Raw genomic sequence first — 19,552 nt, 5'->3', positions numbered from 1 at the left:
ACAAAATATTCCATCGAAGATCGAACACCAGATGGCACTACTTTCGAATGTTTTGTTGAAAGAATTGGCGCCAATTGAGTTTCTCTCTTTCAACTTTTGCCTCTTAAATTTTTTTTAATTTTTTCTCTTCTCTTTAACAACCATTTTAATTTGTTTTTAATCTATTTAATTAGTGACAATTTTATATTCTTTTAAAATTATTGATCAACCTTTTGGAATCATGAATGTTTTCAGCTTTTACCTAAATACTTTAATCTGTGGAAATGTTGGACAAAGATGTAGTTACCAGTTTAAAGTTGATTCTTATCATTGTTCACATGAGGCAACCATTGAGATAGAAACTGAGGTAAGTTAATTTGATTTATTTTCTATTCTATTCTTTTTTTCTAATGTATTGATTGTATTATTTGTTCTTTCATTCTTTCACTTTAATTAGGAGCATGAGATACAATGTGTTGTCTCACCAATTCTTTCCATGGCTCAAAATGGAGGAAAATTACTCGCTTCCGCCAATGAAGCGGGACTTGTTAAACTTAGTGATATTAGTGATTTAAATACAATTTCTTGTTTTGAGCTTCATCAAAATGCTATATTTGATATTAAATGGAGACCCAAAGAACCAAGTCAACTTTTAGCTGCTTCTGGTGATTTAAGTATTTCGCTGGTAGATGTTGAATTCCCTGGTAAGTAGATTTCAAATTTAATTTCTTTGTTCTAATGTTTTTCGATTTGTTTAATTTTCTTATCAATTCTTTATTTGTTTAGAAAAAAAGATAGCCCACATAACCGATAGCCATTCAGGGTCAGTAAGAAGCATAAACTTTAAAGATTCCAATGTTTTCGCAAGCGGGTCAAGAGATGGACAAATTAAAATTTGGGATCTTAGAGATACAACAAGTAAGTAAAGTATTAAAATGTTTCCAAAGTGTTACCATTTTTTTCATTGTTTTTTTTTTAAATTTTTCTTTCGTAAATCTTTGAAATGTTAAATGTTTTCTTTTTCTCCATTTTTGTTCAGAGGCGATGATTTCTATTCCATCTGCTCATGATGTTAATTCTAAGTTTGTCAAGCGAAAATTGCGAAAACACAAAACTCGACCGACAAATGTAGTTACCTCAGTTTTATTCAACGATTACTCATTGTATAGTGGAGGCTCAAGTGATGGATTAATTAAACTTTGGGATACCCGTAAAAAAGGAAATAACAAACGACAACCCGTACATGAGATTCCTTACAATGGTTGTTCCAATTTTTCCGATAGACAAGGTTACACTTGCCTTCTAATGTCAAAAGGTCTTCTTTATGCTTCCTGTTCCGATAAAATAGTTTATTGTTATTCTTCACAACTTGATACAATGATTGGCCGTTATAGAGGTGCTCGAATTAATAATTATACCAAATTATCCATAGTTCAAGATGAATATCTAGTCTGTGGATCAATGAATAAATGTGCTTGTGTTTGGAAGCTCAATGATAAACCTCAACCAAAAGGATCGGTGGTTTCACCTTCTTTCATTTTACCCGAAGAACATGAAGTCGCTTCGGTTGAGACAATCTCCGAAATTGGATGTATATTTACTGGATCTGATGCCGGTCGATTAAGAAGATGGTCTTTTGATTATTTTGATGAGAAGGTAATTAAAGAGAGAGCAGTTCCCTTCGAAGACTATCAAGAGACAACACTTAACGAATCAGAGATTGAAAATATTCCAAACAATTCAATAGAAAACATTTCTTCGGATAATCTTAATGATAGTCTAACTAGAAATGCTCCTCTAGCTGAGAATCAACCAACTCCAAGAATAATTAAATCACTCAAACCAAGGAAAAGGAAAAGTCCTCGATCTTATTCACCGAAGACGAAAAAATCTGCTAAAACTCGACATCAACCAACAGAACCATTAACACCGATAACTAATTACTATCAAAAATTACCCAAGGAAAATACTCCCAAAGGATAATTGAGATAAATTAAATCTTCAATTGTTAAATTTTCTCATCTTATCAGACAAAAACTCGTAAGAGCAATTAGACAAACTGTTATCCAATCAATGACGATATTATAATAATAATGACAATCATCATACAATTGGTGATCATATTTTCAATCTCAAATAATTTTAAATGGAAAGAAATTAATAATTTACCCGTTGAAGAAAATTATTGGACAATTGAACTTAATCACAACAATCAATCCAACTATAAATCAATCGCAATAACAATTATACTTTTACCTTGGAGAGAAACAAATTTAGCCTCTCAAGTGGATTATCAAAGTAAAATAACAGATTAAGTGTACCATCAAACCACAATCAATAAGTGTGAAAAACAAAAATCAATCAATAACGAAACTAAAAATTTGTAAATGTGTTTAATTATTTTAATTGTGTATCTACAATTAACATTGTAAAATTATAGACAAGAGAGAAAGTTACATAAATAACATTGTAACTTCCTTTCGAAAATTTGTATTCTAATTGTCAAATAAAAATATTTTCTTAAAACAAAACAAAACAACAAAAGTTCATATAAAATCAACAACAATTAAATTTAATTCAGTTGTAATTTCCCCTTAACAGCGACATCTATTTTCTTTAAAAAGAAATATTGAGATCCGATATGTAACCAGTATGGATCTTAGATTCGATACATTTACAGAGAGATTTGAAAAGCGACAGAGAAAAAGAAAGAGAAAAATGTGACAATTTGTCGAAAGAAGAAAATATGTTAAGTAGAAAGAGAATTTAGTGGCTCCATCTAAGGGTTGAGTAGATAATCGATGAATGAAAACATTCCCTTGACATCAAGACGTGTCTTCACTTTAAGAGTTAATTGTAATTAAATTGTTATTGATGATTGTCACTCGATTATTTTAATTTAATAAGCCATCGGTTAATCTCGTAATTTTAAGTAATTTACTTGTTCACAATTTGGAATCATGGTTAATACACAAAGAATGAGAGTAGCTAATGAAAAGGCTTCTAAAAATGTTACTCTTAGAGGGAATGTTCCGAAAACCAATGTAAGTAGAATTTTTTTTTATTCTTTTCTCTTTTAATTTCCATTTATTTTTTCCTTTCTATTCTGTGTCTATTTTTTGTCATCTAAATGTCAACGTCAATTGATTTTATTTAATATAAATCAAGTTCTCTCTTGATTAGATGTACCATTTACTTTTTTTCTCTTTTACCCGGTTCTGTTGCGTTCTTCTTATAAATAATTCATGTTCTTTAATTTTCTTTCCGTATTTTGTTTTTTTTTTACTCATTTTTATCTATAGAAAGGACAAGATGATAAATATCCAGTTGGACCTTGGCTTTTGGCTCTGTTTATTTTTGTCGTTTGTGGATCAGCTATTTTCCAGATTATCCAATCAATCAGATATGGTTTCTAAATTGTATTTGTCTCCAAGTATTTGAAGAAAAAAAAATATCAAAGATTATTATTATTATGTTAGCTGTTTAAGAAAAAAAGAGAAAGGAGGACAAAAATTGACCATAAGGTTTACTATTATGCTTTCTCTTTTTGATTAAATAAATTTATTATTTTTTCAAGCAAATTGTTGGACCTGTTGGTTGATAATTACAATCATCTACTATTATCGTGATAATAATCATTAGGATGATCAAGATTTCCGAGAAAATCTCAACTTTCCAGTGAAATTAGTGATTTCTGATAATTTACTTCAATCAAAGTTCTCAATTTAAGAAAAGAAAAGAGTAAACCAAACAACATTAGGAGAAAAGCAAATTAAACAATCAACTAGTTTAATCATCAGGTTTATATACATTGTACTTCCTTTTCCTCTAATTTAACTCGATTAATCACTTTACTATTTTCTAACATCTTTCCTTATGCTTAATTGCTACAAATTAACAACAATTTGCGTTTTCTCAAGATCCCCCTTGAGAAACTCTGATAAAACCAAATCAACTAGAAAGTTGATTACCTTTACTAAGATTCTCGATAATCATACAAATCACATTAATCAATTCTTAAATCATTCCAATTCCTCCAAAACTAACAATCTATTCATCCATCAACAATATCAAAAGTATCAGGAACCAAACATTTATCAATTTAACGAACAATCTAAATAATCTTAGATATCAATACGTCTCCCTACCCATTGTGATAAAAATCATTAACTTACCGATTAACCAAATTAACTTAATCACCATAAACTGACTGAATATTCAAAACAAAACCCAATATGAATAGACTAAAATTAACACCAATCGATAAACTAAATTGTTCAATTGAACAATTTTGTGAATTGATGAGCGGAAACAAAACTGATCGCTAACCCATTTTAACAAAAAATTATCTTCGAACAAAAAAAACTAATCAATATCACTAAAAATATCATAAATTATCAACAATTCTGAACAATTGGTTCCAATTAACGATTCCAAGAAAAGGAAAGAGAGAGAGACACCAAAAAAAAACACCAAACTCTAAACGACGATGAAGATAAACATTAATTTGGTGAGAGTTAACAATCAGTGAACAGATAATATGATGAATCAATCAACCTGAGAGCATAAACATTACATCAATTAATAAATTGTTGTAGTAATTGTGACACTTTTTTTGCTCGTTGTTCTATCAATATAAAGTATCACTTGCTATCCCTGGTGAAGATCAGTTAACGTGTTGAACTGAATTAACTGAACCATTGATTTTTCACCAACACCACAAAAGAGAGCGAGAGATACACACACACTTAACTTGCCGAACACACAATTAACTCTAACAATTAAAAATATCTTTCTTACCTCCCATTTAGAATGGAACATGAAAAAAAAAATATTCCTTCCTCTTCCTCTTTCTTTTTCTCTTTCTTTTTGTTAGAATTTTCAATCTTCCAATTCACATCCCGCCTTTTTCTCGACTCTCTTTCTCTCTCTCTCTAACCAAATTGTCGATATTCTCTCTTAATCATCGTTAACAGAATCAGTTGAACAACAGACATTTGTTGTTAACAATTTAAATTCATTGTGTTAATTCACTTTGATTTTTGTTCTAATTGTAAATCACCTTTTCTTCTGTGATTATTGTTTCTCTCTCTCTCCCTGTGGTCACTCATGGCACCGAATGCCGGATACAAGGAGATAAATGTTGTCCATCGAACATCATCCAACTCGAATAATAAACAAAATGGTTCCTCAGTTAAAAATGTAAATCGACAATCAAATAACAAGAAATCTAAATCATCTAAATCATCTGCATCTTCTTCAAAGAGATGGTCAGTTAATACCTGGATGACCATTTTCTCTCTATTCTTCTTCATCTCTGGACTTATCTTATTCTATATTCCAATTGAGAGATTGATTAAATTACAACAACAACAATCAACTGTCCAAGAAAAAGAGGATTTCAAATGGATGGTCACTACCGATCAACATGTCGGCCCTCATGTTTTGTAAGTTCATTTTTCCTTAATTTCCCTCAATCAAATCACTCGATTGTTAATTAGTCAACTTATGTGATTTACAAGCAACACTAATTATTTAACATTGTCTTTGATTATTTATTTACCTTTCCAAAGACAATCAAATGATAATTGTCTATATTTCTCAACAATAGATTTAATCATTTTCTATCAACTGAATTAATATTAACCGTTTACATATTTACTCAACTTTTAATTGTTGTAATTAACTTGGGAAACAATGCTAACGTTAATAACTTGGATCTGTTGATTTTAAGATTCACTTTGAATTAGACAACAATTTGCTTATATTTTCATTTCTTTTCTGTTAATCATGATTAACTAATTGTTAGAATTGCTTCCGTTTTGTAGTTAACAATTTGAATCCAAAAAAAAAACATCTTCAGACATTTTCATGGTCTAATTGAAGATTGATTATAATCTTAAATTAACTTAGTTCTTAATCACCATGATAATCACATTTCGACGATGATTATGATGATCAATTATGAGTTAATCATCAGACTGTGAATTGTATCTCTTGTTATTCATTTAGTTAATTATGTTAATTTACCTTCTAACTACTGATCATTTTCATTGTGAACATTTTCACAATTAGAGTTGAATTATCTAAACTCAATGTGAGACATTAGTTAATTAAATTGATCAGATTTTAAGTGTAACAACAATTTTCAACAAGAATATTTAATAATCGGTTAATTGTTATTAATAATCATCATTAACTGACACTAATTGTCAAACAAACAATTAGTTATTAATTAAACTCGATCAAGTTAATCAATGAACCATAAATTAGTTACTCTTACGATTATCGATTAAATTAAAAACACAAAATGCAAATTGTTTTGTCGTAATTAAGTTAATCATTTTATCGTATTGTCAATAATCCCCAATAACTAATTAACTCTTGTCACTAACCCGTACAAACTAATTTACTGATTGTTTATTTAAAATAACAATTAACAACTAATTGTAATTGTTATTAATCTTTCCTTATATTTTTCTTTGTTTTTCAATGAAAAGAAAACCTTTCAGCAATTAACTTTCAATTATTTGATTCTTTTTGTTAACTTAAGACAATCAATTCCTGCTTTTGATTGTTACACTCTAGAAAAAAAAAGTGTAACAATCAACTGATCATGTTGATGATTTCTATAAAAGTAATGCTGATGATGATCACAATTAAAGTGAAAGAATAAAAAAAGTTAAATCAATTGGGTGACAATTAGCTTGATTATTTGACTTCTCAATCTTATCACAACTGCTTTCAGTTTCATCAAAGTTTTTTCATCTCTTCATTATTATGAGACAATTAGTTAATTATTTGAAAAAAAAAGAAACAATCAAAATCAACCAACACAATCAAGTAAAAGTGGGATAAGCCTTGATTGTTACAGGTCGATACAATTAATCACAACAATCAACATTTTTATTATCAAACTTTACGAAAAAAACTTTGAAAAAATTAAGTTTTTATCATCTGAAGATTAAGTTGACCTGAAATGAACTAACTCAATTGATTTTAGTTGATCACAATTAACTAATTGTCCTCCAACTTATTGAAAGTTGATAACTTCTTACTGTAATAATTAATTGTAATCATTTTAAACAACTAATTTTAGCCGAATTTAATTGCGTTTCAATTAGTTTTCAAGTCAATGAAAAGCAATCAAATAATTTTTTAAATGACAAAAATTAAAATCAATTTGAAAAAGATGAGGTGAACAATTAATAAATTGTTGCCCTTGATTGTTAACCATTTTATTTTACAACAAATTAAGAATCATTCACACCACCAAATACAATTAGATTATTTGATTTTCTTAAAGATTAACCATTAGGCATTTGTATTTAACATTTTATGATCATTTTCTTTGACAATTAAGTTAATCGTTTCCATGATTATCCAATTTCAGCCACCATGATGTCCCATGTCATAAACCAGGTTATCGTCGGGAAAGAGCCTATGGCGCTGAACCTCAGCGTTGTGGTACTTTAATTTACGATGAATTGGTACCAATGGAAGAAGCAATTAGATTAAGACAAATGGCCGCTAAATTGGTTTACGAAATCGGGGAAACTAATCCATACTCTCGAGAATCAACTAATCTCCATTGGGTTAATCTTCACACTGTCTTCAAACGAGGATACAAGGAAAAGGTTTTCAATGAGACCGATTTCAAGTTGATTAAGAAAACATCAGAACAAGCAAAGGTAAAGTAATCAAAATTTAATTCGGTTCGCAATTGTTGTAGAAAATTGTTTTCATTACAATTAATCCTTACGAATCAGCTGACCAACCATATCGATCAAACTTGACCTTAGGTTTGCAATTAGACTAATTCACATATTAGATTTTCTTCATTGTAATTACAACAATTTGATTAGTTTGGCAAATGATTTATTATCACAATTGATTTTGTTGTTTATTGTAAGAGTAGTTTTTGCCATTCGATTGAAAGTAATCGAGACAATTAACTAATCACTGACAGGGTAATCACCTTTTAACCTAAATTGTCGGTCAGTTAATTTGTAAGCTATTTTGTTTTCATCGATAGTTAAAAAAAAAGTAGTTAAAATCAATTCAATTGTAGTAAAAAAAAAAATTCAAATCTCTAATTAATCATAATGAAAAATAATACAAATTTCAGTTCAAATCTGTTGAGAATCAGTAATTTACTTATCATTACAATTATCTTAATGGTTGATTGATCGTAATCATTATTAAAATGGAAAATGTTTTACCAATAGTTTCAAGTTTCGATTGTTGGTCATTATTATTATCACAATTAAACATTACGATTTAAATTGTTGTTTTTCACTTCGTCAAACACAATTTCGAGTGAATTAAATATAATAATAAGTTACTAATCAGAAAAGCGGAAAAGTGAAAGTTTCACTTTCGCTTAATCGAATCGATTGTAGGTCAAGATTGTGATTGTTGATCGAAAATATTTTTAGTGAAAATGATTAACTAATTGTCTCTCTTTTCCCTTAAATTGTTAGACTGTGATAGCCGAAACTTTCGGAATACCAAGAGACGCATTACACTTTACAACCGTCGCTCAATTTACTAGATATCGACCGATGACCCGTTACTCTCAATTCCGACACGTTGATAAGGTTCGAGTTCAATCGTTAATTGTTACCTCGATTCTATGGTTATCAACTTATGATTATGATTTCGGCGGTGGAACCACATCTTTCTTAACAGCTCCTGATTCCAAGCCATTTACTCCTTACATTGTTCAACCTAAAATCAATCGATTTGCAGCTTGGACTTCAGGCTGGGAGAATCCTCATGAAGTGATGCAACTTCTTTGGGGTGAAAGATTAGCGTTAATCTTTGCGTTCACCGTTAATCCCAATCTTGGTGAAAAGAATATGGAATCACTAAGAACTTGGGCTCAAGCTTTACCAGAGAATCCATTCCATGCTTAGAATGACAATCAATCTTTATGATTGATGAATAGAAAATTTCAATTTTCTAATTCCATCTAAATATAACATGACATGTTGATCATTTAAGAAACTTGATCAAAAAAAAGGTTCATAATCATCATCACCAACTCTTTTCATCGTGTTTGTCATTAACCTAATCATCACTTTGTTTCTTGAATGTGATTTATGTGATTGAAAAGATCTGTAAAATAATTTATTCTCATTTTTCTCACAAATTGTTAAAAAAAGTTGTTTTTCTCACCTATTCTATATTAATTGTTATCGTTCATAATTGTTGTTAATCGACTTAACATCTCACCACAAAATGACATTAAATCCTCTTTTCCCTTTCCAATAAGAATATTGGTTTTATTTTTGTAACTATGTTTTCCTCGTTTTCTTGGATTACAAAAAAAGAGATACAAAAAGGAGGTTTTTCCAAACCATATTAACTCGTCTTCTTGGCTGATCGCTGAGGTTTGGAGATATTATCTGAAATTTTGTTCAGTTCTTCAGAAAATTTCTTAACTGTCAATCGGAACATTTCAACATCATCTTCTTCCCATTTTTGTCTATCTCCATGAAGAAGAAAAGAAGCAAAAATCACAAGATTTGACACCAAGAATGAGAGAAGCAATAACAGCACAAACAAAGAAGCGAAAGTTTTCCACAAAAAGAACAAAATTACCAAAATAAAAAAAGAATAGAAAACAAAGAAACAATTAGAATAGAATAGAAATAAAAATTTGAAAGAAAAGATCGACATTTTTACTAACCCATTGATATTGACGTCACTTGCATCCAGATGCATGGTCAATTCTCCCAATTTACTGAAAGCTTGACCAGCAAAATTAAAAATTTCAGCAACTCGACCTGCAGCAGGAGTAGATGACATTTCTAATTGATTAAATCAAATCAATAAACAAAAATTTAAATTGTTGTTTAAAAACAAACAAAAAGTACCAACAAAATTTTCAGCCAATAAGAATCGAGAGGGACCGAATTAAAATTACAATTCTGTTCCATACTTAACATACACTCCCTCATTTTCCATCGATTTCAAAACAAACCAAAGAAATTGAAACAATTCTAATTGTAAAAAAGATGAGAAATTAATTAAACTAATCAACAACAATAAGTGAATGTAATTGCTTAAATTGGAAACTATTGATTATCGGTTTTGGAATAAATTTTTTTCTTATCGTTTGATTTTCTTTTCAACAGATGGTGTTACTTTCGTCTTTCAATCAGATGTTTTGTTTAAATCATTTGATTCCGAACAATTTATTTAATTTGATTGATTGTTAATTCTAATCAATTTGTCTCGATGATTTAATCGCTTTTACTTTATTATGCTGGGCGGTTTCTGCTGGTGATCTATTACTTACTTGTGTAGTTATGTTTCTCCTCTTCAAGTGACATCTCTCATTGAGAATCGGATGTGTTTTCAGCCTTTGGTGTAACTTTGATCATCTTTAATTGTTACAATTTTAGCTTTTTTTGTCATCAAACTACTAAATTTAAAAAGATGACATTGGGTTAGAAAATTTATCTTCATTCACTATTCTGTCCATTATCATTAACATCCACCAACTAATTTACGAACAATCAATCCAATCCATTAATCCGACTAAAGGAAAAATTAATATTCCATTAGCTATGGAATATAATATGTCAATCGTTTTCTAATTGACTTATTATCTAATTACCATTATTAACACTCGCAATTAACTTATTAACCTATGAGAATCTTTTCCTTTATTCGTTGGACTTTAATTTCATCGAGGTTTTGTATTTCCTGTCCAAGACTTTAACAGGTTATTCTCAATGGAGTTTGCTGTTCTTGAGCTCGGCCTTAAAAACAAACAGATTTTCAATGTCACATCATTTCTTAGGATTCAAGTTGAAGGTAAATGATTAACAATTTATTTACTTTTTTTTAAAAAATTCTATTCTATTTGAAAGTGTTACTCATTATGTGAATAAATCTTTTCTCTACTTTGATTGACAGCATTTCGAGTTAACTGGGAAAAACTGTGTACAAGTTTGGATGGAGCTGATGGTGATGATTGTCAACCTCTTTTCGATGATTGGGAGAAAGTTTTTTCTAAAATATTAATCATTTTAAAATCAACTTTACATGTTGGCCAATCTAGAGAAGAGAATGAATTTGGTCAACGATTGGCAAGAATATCATTACAAACAAGTAACTCACTTTTAGAGATATTAAATCGAGAAGACAGTAATCACATTATTAGCCCTTCACTTGACCGGGAGAAAACTCATTTCATCTCTTCATTAATCAATCAAATTAACTTAATTCGGACAACCATTGGAGCGGTTATAGCTGAATCAAATATTGTAGTTGCCGTTGAAAAGACACCAAATGATGAGGGGACTGAAATTTTCCGCTCTTGGGATGGAACAAGTAAACAACAGATTCTCATCAATTGTATTAAAGATCAATGTCTTCCCTTGGGCCAATATTATATTATCCACAAACGAAATGAACAATTACCATGGTCATCAATCAATGAGATGGTTTACCAATCAATTATTAGCTATCTTAAAGCTGGTGAAATTAAACAAGTGGAAAGTATTTTAATTGGCCTCGGACTTGATTACAACTTTCTTCTCAAATATATTTTGGAATATACATTTACCGATAAATTACGATCTCTTTTAATTAATCGTCTAAATTCCGAAGACCAATTAATCTATGAGAGACTTTGTCTAATCGAAAAAGTCAACGAACCATTGCAACTACGATTAAGCCTCTCCTGTGTACGATCAGTTAAATCGAGCTACCAAGGTGACCTGTTGACCTATGGGATTTTCCAGGAGAATTCAAAAAATCGAACCTCTTGTTTAAAAGTAGTCGAACCAAGTCAAATTTGGTCCTATCTAGTCAAAACTAATCGAATTAATTTACTTAAAATGTGGATCACTCGATATTATGATAACGCTAAAACTGGCGATTCTCAAGATGGAACTGTTTTCTCAGCTAAAATAACCCAATCAATGATTGATCAGTTAATCATCGATGGTCAAGATTACCTAAGAGAATCAACTTTATCCTCTTTGGGTAATTATGGTATTTTTAGTTCCAGTGAATTGGATAATATGCCACTTTTGATTCGTCGTCTTTTCCGTTCATGTCCTGCTGAAAAAACTGGCATATTAACTGGATTTGCTGATCACCCGTTGTTCAATAAAACCACAATGATTAGTTATCAACAATTTCATAAGCAATTCATTGAATATTGTGCTGAAAATTCACTCTATCAAATATTATATTGGTCATATGTTCAAAATGAATTTCAAGTTAACCTGGAAAAGTGTTCAATTGACCCGAAAATGGGCAATCTCTTACAACGATTTAAAACTTGGAATGAAGATCCACTCAAAGACTATCATACTCTTAATTCAATTCTTGAAGTTTCCCGTTACCTTTATGACCTTAAATCACCAGTTAATTTACAATCCCTGTTGGACGCTGATTTAGGCAAACTTGCAATTCTTGCCTCTCAATTTGCTCCCAAAGGAACTTTATCATTTTTAACCGCATCACCAGATGAACTTTGGTTCGCTGAAAAAGATTCACTTCTAAAAGCTATGGAAAAAAATTATCCTCTCTTATATCTTGCCACGGTTTCCATGAAAGAATTGAATCTTCCCTTCCTTCCTATGCAAGGAAGTGAATTCCCATCAATATATACTCTTCTCAATGAGACAATTGACCTTGACATTACCCGTCTATTCACGTGGCAAACGACAAATAATTACCGTATTTCAAATGATTCAACGATTCTCGGTGAACTTCCCCACTTTTCCCACCCCAAGTTGGTCGGACTTGGCCTGAAAGCGAACCTCACATTCATTTATCACCTAAAACGAGGTCGTCCTTTCGAAGCCTTCACCCGATGGATGTCAACTAAATCTACTTTACCCTCGCCTAAGAAAATTGATCTCGTCTGTAAACGAGCAGCTCTTTTAGCCTTCTACAATTGTACCAGCTTGGAGATGACATCGGCTTGTGTCACATTCTTTGAACTGTTCAAAATCAATTCGACAAATTTTAGACTTCACCTTGCAATTGGCAACCTTATAATGACCCACGCGGGTAAATATTTAGGCCTGGAGACAAAAGCTCAATCTATTGAACTAGGAAACGTTTTGAGAAAAGCTTATTATCACAATGAGAAAGGAGCAATTACTCACCTGATGGAACTACTTTTAACCTCATTCACCAAGAAATACGGTGAAAATGAATGTACAATGGACGAATGTGTTGAATATCAACTGGCAATTAGTTTCTCTAATCATTACAAATTAGATTTACCATTAACTTACCTCAACAAATGTATCGATTGTAACGATTGGTTAATGTTTACAGTTTACTCGCAATTTTATGAATACCCTAAGGAGATTGTATGTAAATTATTGACCACTTTCAGTGGATGTATAACTGAACATCTTGAGAAAGCATTCAGCTCTTCAATGGTCACTAGCGAACGTAAAAGTCCCCAATCAATTGTCCGTCGACGAGTAACCGAATCTCGAGATACACTATATTCGAGACTTGGTCTACTTAAAACACCAACAAATACACGTTCAATCCCACCAAACGTCCAACAACAATTAGCAGTTAGTCCAGAAGATGATAGAGCTTCCGTTATTAGTGAAACTGATCTATCCAATCTAGAAACGGTTTCGGTCACTTCGAGCTCAATGATCGGAGATTTACAAGAAAACCTTGAATTTGATCCAGAATCTCCACCCAAGGATCTTTTCAACCTAATATTGACCTGTCAACGATTCCATCCCTCGGAACCAGGAAAATCACTACTAAACGCATCTATAGCTCTAGTTAATCCAATTCCCGCTTTAATTGCCGCTTCTCTTTATTCCAATTCAGAAAACGACAGCGTCTTTTCAACCTTTGATTGTTTCTGTTGTTGGCTTCATTCCTCTTTCCAAATGCCGGACGATAAATCGATTCGGCCTTCATCTAATTCAATCCTTTGGAATCAACAAGATTTTAATACACTGATTCAAAGTGCCTTACAAGTACCAAGTAACTTTATCGTTTTCCGTAACGCTCTCAGAATATTTTCCTTGCCCAACAGTCCGCTTATTGATCTGGTTCAATTTTTCATTGAATTTCTGGTGGAAAAAGATTACTATGAGTCTGTTAAAAAGTTGAAGACATTCCAAGTGTGCCTGTGGAATTATAAGAAACCCGTTGACTCTCGAGGTCTTTTATCATCAAAGGCCTGGATGGAGGAAACATCGGTCATCATATTGTCCAGTGGACTAAAAGCCGCGGACTCAGAGTATGAGCTTCATATACTTTTACGACACTTAGATTTTGCTCGACTTCAAAGTAGTTTCGATGAAGAAAGTAAGTATTGTTTGGAGAAAAAGGTTAAATCAATTGTTTACTAATTGTTTTTCGTTGTTTCTTCAGCTTGTGTTCCCGATTTTCGTAAAATTTATCGCTTATCCCAATGTGTCCAAGAAACTAGTCTAAGTCTTAACCGTCTGAACATTTGTGATTTCCTTGATTTCCAACCGGCAACTGATGAATATAATGAACGTGTCCTATCATTTGTCTACGAACTACAAGAGCGAGGCTTTTATCTGGAAGCTCAACAATTTGCCACAATCAATGAACTCACTGATGATACAATTTATGTCAATGGATGGAGGAAAAAAATTCAAATTGATAAAAGCAATTTCTCTCTTTGGAAAAAATGTTTCAACGATCTTGAAGAACGACAAATTGACCTGACAGTAATTCGAAAATTTATTCAAGAATTTCGTAGTACCTTTTATTGTGAACTGACCAATGCCTTCATCTTGGCCAAAGACTTTTATTATGCAACCAAATCATCAGCTGATCATAATGATATTATTTCATGTGAACTTGCCCTTTGGAATACAGTTATATCCATTGAACTGAATTCCATTCATCCCGATGAACTAATCGATTGGACCGATATTTGGGAAAATATTTTAAACATTGCGAAAGATACAATTCCACCCAGTAAGGGGACCAAAGGTACAAATCATCTAGCGACAGAATTGACCGATGAAGAGGCTCGAGTGCTACGAATAATTATTGGTAAAATTTTAAATGTCGGCAAAATCGAGTTGGCCTATCGTTTAGAGTACCTTTACAGAGTTCGAAGTCACGATTTGCTTTTCATCAATGTAAGTGTACCATCAGGTTGATTAATCAATTTACTCTAAATTCTAATTTTTTTGTTTCAAACTCGTTAATTGTTAACAGTTTAGCAATTTACTGGCCAACGATTTTTTCTTAAGTCAACCATTTAGTGCTCGAACATATTTTGAAGTTACTGCCAAAGAATACGGATTCACAGATATCGCTCAAGGTAACACTTAAATTGTAGTAGTTTTGATTATGATGAACTAATTGTTTTTTTGTTGTATTTGCACAGTTACCCAATTGTTGATGCGACCACCCCTTGAATCTGGTCAAGTGGTCAAGGTTTTGGAAAAGTGTCTCTCTCTATCAGAACATGCTGAGAATGCTTGTCAACGAATTATTCTTTATTATAAAATATCATTTGTAAGTAGATTTTATATAATAATCTTAGAGTTTTGGTCTCTTAATTGTTTGAATTTGTCATTTCCTCAGGTTATTGAAAAGCGTTATTCTGAACTCGCCGAGGAACGAGATGAATTGTCCATATTATCTGAATTGGTCAAGAGATCGACAACTAATCCTGAAGCGTTAGCTTATGCCAAAGAGTTGATTAGTTTTGGTAAAATTGGCGATGATAAAGTTTCCAATTTAGTTTTGGCGGAAATTTTACCTGCAATTAAAAATGATATTGCTCAAAGTGAATCAAGTGAAAGTGGTATCGGGGAAATTAAAAATGGCTCTTATGAAAATGCGACGGCAACAAATTTCCTCGCATTGATCCGATTAATCAATGATCCAGCGATTCTTGGTCGGCAATTACTTGACATCTTACGAACCAATGTTTCACCTTTAATGTCCGTTGAAATCTGTATCAAAGCCCATGAATGTTTTACCCTTTGCTGTGATATCGAAGGTATCTCATTGGTCCTTCGAAATGCTCGAATATTGATAATTCAACATTTGACCATAACCAAGAATCACCAAGCAATGATTCGTCTTCTAACCGGAATCGGTCGATATTCTGAGATGTCTTACATTTTTGACATTCTCCGTGAAGATCATCAATTTGAGTTACTTCTTCGTCGAGGTAATCAAAAGTGTAACAAACTACGAGTTGCACTTTTAGATTATCTCAAGGGAGACAAAGAGATGTACCCGTTGATTGCGCTTAACTTTAGTATGCATCGAGAAATCGCTGAAATGTTAGAATCGGGAGCAATCAAATCACTAGGCTCAATTAACCTTCGGCGGCAGCAAAATTGTATGTCATACAAAGAGGAGCTGGAAAAGATTTTACAAGAGCTGATGGACGCGGCGGAGAGCTACAAGAAAGCGGGTGTTTTTGCCCGATCGGATTATTGTGATAAAATGGCTCAACTTGTTGCTCTTCAAATTCATTATTTACCCTCGGGCGTTATCTTGATCAATTTATCGGACACCATGGTGACCGATTTCATTGCTCGCCATTCCAAGTTCATCGAAGCGCTAATTGTTGCCGATGCTTATCAAAATCATCGACAATGGGCAATCGCCATTTTCAACAATGTCGTTAATCGCGGTGATTGGACTTATTTAAGAGATTATAACAACACTTTTCCTCTTAATCCAAACAATTTAGAGGAAATTTACGGTTTATATATTAAATTTCGTACCAATAATCGTAATCTACCCTCCGATAAATTGTCCACAATGAAGAGTAACCTTCATAAATTAGTCAAACAATCAAATGATCTGGTTCAAGTTTACAAATATTCACAAGAATTGGGTTTCGTTGAAGCTTCCAACAATTTACTCAAAGATATCAATGGAGCCTATCTCAGTGATCTCAGACGTCAAGGAAATCTATGAATCAATAATTAACAATTAATTGTTGAGAAAAACAAAACCAAATCTAAAATATTGGAAATGAATCAAATCAACTATTGTTATTATTATTTTTAATTAACATCATTATAAATTTTTCTAATCAACTTTTTATTATATCGAAACAATTGTTTATCTAAATTCTGTGACTTGTTAATTTACTTCAAATCTATTATATCATAAATCAAATAATCATTTTTTATCATCACAATTAAAGATAAATAATAAATTAAATCAATATTTGTGTTAAATGAACAAACGAAAATGTGACAATTTATTTTCCAATTCAATGATTATTATCAATGGAAATGATTTCTATCAATACGATCAAAGTTCTCTGACAAAAAAAAGAAAACAAGTTAATCTTAGAGTTAATTGTTTTCTAAATAGAAACAATTAAAACAAATCATGAGACCAAATTGAAAGAAGAAAATTTTCTCTTTCTTTTTTCTTTCTTTTTTCTTTCTTATTCTTTTCTTTGTCATTTCTTTGTTTACTTTTATCGGAGCAACATTGTTATTAGAAATTCATCTTGTTGATTGTACTTTCGTTTCTTAATTATGTTGACAATTATTTCAATTCTGTTTAGTTTAATTGCTTTAAACTATGGAAGTGAACATGTATTTCTCTCTGAGACAATTGATCCATTGTCGGATGAAATGATTAACGAAATTAATTCACTCAACTCTACATGGAAGGTAAGTCTTTGTTTAGCTTTTCTTATAACTTTCACCATTAAAGAATTTAATTTTTCTTTTCTGTTGATTGTTACACTTGATTCGCAGTGATTGTCATGTAATATTAACCATTTTTGGTGGAAAATTGAATTTTCTTTGTTTGTTGTCAATACAATTGATTCTCAATTTCTCTTCTCTTTGTCTCTTTTTAGGCTAAGAAAAACTTTGCCAATGTTTCCCTGGATTATGTGAAAGGATTAATGGGTGTTCATCATACTTACGATAATGTGATTCCATTGGCCGAGGAAGATTTTCCAATTGCTTCCGATATTCCTGATGAATTTGATGCTCGTGAAGCTTGGCCGGGATGTGATTCGATCTCGTTTATTAGAGATCAAGCGTCTTGTGGCTCTTGTTGGGCATTTGGTGCAGTTGAGGCCATGTCTGATCGTATTTGTATCGCTTCGGGTCAAAAGGCTCAGGTAATTTTATCGGCTGAAGATTTGCTAACTTGTTGTGGTTTCCTTTGTGGTTTCGGGTGTAACGGTGGTTTCCCTGGAATGGCCTGGTGGCATTGGGTCCATCGCGGTATTGTCACCGGTGGATTATACGAGGGAGAGGGTTGTCAACCCTACAAGATAGCCCCGTGTGAACATCACATTGTCGGACCTCGACCTGATTGTAAAATGGAAAAGACACCAAAATGTGAGAAAACATGTCAACCAGGATACAATAAATCTTATGAAGCCGATAAACACTATGGATCCAAATCATATTCCGTTAGTGGTGTGGCCAAAATTCAAACAGAAATCATGACCAATGGTCCAGTTGAAGGTATTGATAGAAACAAGTAATAATTAATCATCAAACTGACCATTTATTTTTCCTTCATTTCTAATTACAGGAGCTTTTACCGTCTACTCTGATTTCGTTTCTTATGCATCAGGTTCGTTAATCTTAATTGGCTTTCATTTGAAGAGCTCTATCATTCCAATCTAATCAACTCTAGTAACTGAAGTATTAAATTTTTCCTCTCTATTGATTTAATTTCTAGGTGTTTACCAACGACACTCTCATGAGCAACTTGGCGGTCATGCGATTCGTATCCTTGGTTGGGGAGTTGAGAATGGTGTTGATTATTGGCTTGTTGCTAATTCCTGGAACACTGATTGGGGAGATAAGGGTAAGAACTACTCATTTACTAACAATTAGTAAACAATTAAATCCAATTGACTTTCAACTCTTATTGAATTCAGGCTATTTCAAGATCAAACGAGGAACCAATGAATGTGGTATTGAAGGAAAAGTTAACGCTGGACTACCCAAATTGTAATTCCAATGATGGACAATTAATTAATCATTAACAATTAACCTTATCAATTTGTCAACATTCATATTTTCATCATTCAAGTTAAATCACAAAGTTTGATTGTTAGACAAATTTACGATTTTTTTATTGTTTAGATGTTTTTCTTTTATATCTGATGGAAAACAAATCAATTAAATCATCAATAACAATCAGATCGTCATTAAGTAATTGTCACAATTACTTGACCGCAACTTATAACCTTTAATATTTAAATGTATTAATAATTTGAGAAGACAATTATTACAATGAGCTCTTATCATCAACAATTAACTTCATAGTGAATAAATTGAGAGAAAAATTATATCACCAATTAATTTAATTGATTCGGTAACATATTAACTAATTAAGGAAATAAAGTTGAAAAAAGTATAAAAATAACAATTAAGTGTGAGAAAGTAAATCACCTTTGATTACTTTTGAAAATGATTAATATAACGACACAGTAACAATCAAAAATCAATTGATCTTAATGAACAAAATTAACCATTAATCATTAGCCAAAAAATCAAGGAAGCAATCAGAATAAACAACAATCAGTAAATGATTAACTTGATCAATTTTAAATGGTAAG

At 31.6% G+C, this 19,552-nt stretch overlaps 5 protein-coding genes across 6 annotated transcripts; 4 read left to right on the top strand and 1 right to left on the bottom strand.

The window, feature by feature from the left end:
* Nucleotides 1-106: 106 nt before the first annotated feature.
* LOC128389467 (denticleless protein homolog) lies at nucleotides 107-3,023 on the top strand. Its single transcript, XM_053349100.1, has 4 exons — nucleotides 107-346; nucleotides 437-683; nucleotides 766-897; nucleotides 1,019-3,023. The coding sequence occupies exons 1-4, from the start codon at nucleotides 221-223 to the stop codon at nucleotides 1,960-1,962; spliced, it is 1,449 nt and encodes a 482-aa protein (XP_053205075.1). The 5' UTR covers nucleotides 107-220; the 3' UTR covers nucleotides 1,963-3,023.
* Nucleotides 3,024-3,392: 369 nt separating this feature from the next.
* Nucleotides 3,393-9,255, top strand: LOC128389938 (2-oxoglutarate and iron-dependent oxygenase domain-containing protein 3-like). 2 transcript variants are annotated; one of them, XM_053349702.1, is made up of 4 exons: nucleotides 3,393-3,779; nucleotides 5,113-5,426; nucleotides 7,373-7,670; nucleotides 8,463-9,255. In XM_053349702.1, exons 2-4 carry the CDS (start codon nucleotides 5,266-5,268, stop codon nucleotides 8,895-8,897), a joined length of 894 nt encoding a protein of 297 aa, XP_053205677.1. In that variant the 5' UTR covers nucleotides 3,393-3,779; nucleotides 5,113-5,265; the 3' UTR covers nucleotides 8,898-9,255. The 2 variants fall into 2 exon arrangements, with proteins under 2 accessions (XP_053205677.1, XP_053205606.1); XM_053349631.1 differs by lacking the exon at nucleotides 3,393-3,779 and having other exon boundaries at nucleotides 3,793-5,426.
* Nucleotides 9,239-9,901, bottom strand: LOC128390465 (chromatin complexes subunit BAP18-like). The gene is made up of 2 exons (XM_053350221.1): nucleotides 9,674-9,901; nucleotides 9,239-9,469 (listed from the first exon to the last, which is right to left on the bottom strand). Exons 1-2 carry the CDS (start codon nucleotides 9,790-9,792, stop codon nucleotides 9,346-9,348), a joined length of 243 nt encoding a protein of 80 aa, XP_053206196.1. The 5' UTR covers nucleotides 9,793-9,901; the 3' UTR covers nucleotides 9,239-9,345.
* A 259-nt stretch (nucleotides 9,902-10,160) lies between these two features.
* Nucleotides 10,161-17,186, top strand: LOC128389283 (spatacsin-like). Its single transcript, XM_053348877.1, has 7 exons — nucleotides 10,161-10,435; nucleotides 10,705-10,806; nucleotides 10,909-14,301; nucleotides 14,368-15,113; nucleotides 15,193-15,298; nucleotides 15,365-15,495; nucleotides 15,565-17,186. Exons 1-7 carry the CDS (start codon nucleotides 10,426-10,428, stop codon nucleotides 16,918-16,920), a joined length of 5,844 nt encoding a protein of 1,947 aa, XP_053204852.1. The 5' UTR covers nucleotides 10,161-10,425; the 3' UTR covers nucleotides 16,921-17,186.
* A 232-nt stretch (nucleotides 17,187-17,418) lies between these two features.
* Nucleotides 17,419-19,282, top strand: LOC128390190 (cathepsin B-like). Its single transcript, XM_053349903.1, has 5 exons — nucleotides 17,419-17,633; nucleotides 17,825-18,446; nucleotides 18,517-18,558; nucleotides 18,667-18,795; nucleotides 18,869-19,282. The coding sequence occupies exons 1-5, from the start codon at nucleotides 17,496-17,498 to the stop codon at nucleotides 18,943-18,945; spliced, it is 1,008 nt and encodes a 335-aa protein (XP_053205878.1). The 5' UTR covers nucleotides 17,419-17,495; the 3' UTR covers nucleotides 18,946-19,282.
* Nucleotides 19,283-19,552: the final 270 nt, after the last annotated feature.

The sequence above is a fragment of the Panonychus citri genome, unplaced genomic scaffold (assembly GCF_014898815.1).
Source record: "Panonychus citri isolate SS breed McGregor unplaced genomic scaffold, ASM1489881v1 Contig00001, whole genome shotgun sequence".
Lineage (NCBI taxonomy): Eukaryota > Metazoa > Arthropoda > Arachnida > Trombidiformes > Tetranychidae > Panonychus > Panonychus citri.
This window is presented reverse-complemented; position numbering and strand designations above follow the sequence as displayed.

Excerpts from the sequence above, each read along its gene's own strand:
- LOC128389467 (XM_053349100.1), top strand. The coding sequence starts at position 221 with ATGAATGTTTTCAGCTTTTACCTAAATACTTTAATCTGTGGAAATGTT. Across the intron at positions 347-436 it reads CCATTGAGATAGAAACTGAG|GAGCATGAGATACAATGTGT; the intron begins GTAAGTTAATTT and ends CACTTTAATTAG. Across the intron at positions 898-1,018 it reads GGATCTTAGAGATACAACAA|AGGCGATGATTTCTATTCCA; the intron begins GTAAGTAAAGTA and ends ATTTTTGTTCAG.
- LOC128389938 (XM_053349631.1), top strand. The coding sequence starts at position 5,089 with ATGGCACCGAATGCCGGATACAAGGAGATAAATGTTGTCCATCGAACA. Across the intron at positions 5,427-7,372 it reads CATGTCGGCCCTCATGTTTT|CCACCATGATGTCCCATGTC; the intron begins GTAAGTTCATTT and ends ATCCAATTTCAG. Across the intron at positions 7,671-8,462 it reads AAACATCAGAACAAGCAAAG|ACTGTGATAGCCGAAACTTT; the intron begins GTAAAGTAATCA and ends TTAAATTGTTAG.
- LOC128390190 (XM_053349903.1), top strand. The coding sequence starts at position 17,496 with ATGTTGACAATTATTTCAATTCTGTTTAGTTTAATTGCTTTAAACTAT. Across the intron at positions 17,634-17,824 it reads CACTCAACTCTACATGGAAG|GCTAAGAAAAACTTTGCCAA; the intron begins GTAAGTCTTTGT and ends GTCTCTTTTTAG. Across the intron at positions 18,796-18,868 it reads CACTGATTGGGGAGATAAGG|GCTATTTCAAGATCAAACGA; the intron begins GTAAGAACTACT and ends TATTGAATTCAG.
- LOC128390465 (XM_053350221.1), bottom strand. The coding sequence starts at position 9,792 with ATGTCATCTACTCCTGCTGCAGGTCGAGTTGCTGAAATTTTTAATTTT. Across the intron at positions 9,470-9,673 it reads AGTGACGTCAATATCAATGG|ACAAAAATGGGAAGAAGATG; the intron begins GTTAGTAAAAAT and ends TCATGGAGATAG.
- LOC128389283 (XM_053348877.1), top strand. Across the intron at positions 15,299-15,364 it reads ATTCACAGATATCGCTCAAG|TTACCCAATTGTTGATGCGA; the intron begins GTAACACTTAAA and ends GTATTTGCACAG. Across the intron at positions 15,496-15,564 it reads TTTATTATAAAATATCATTT|GTTATTGAAAAGCGTTATTC; the intron begins GTAAGTAGATTT and ends TCATTTCCTCAG.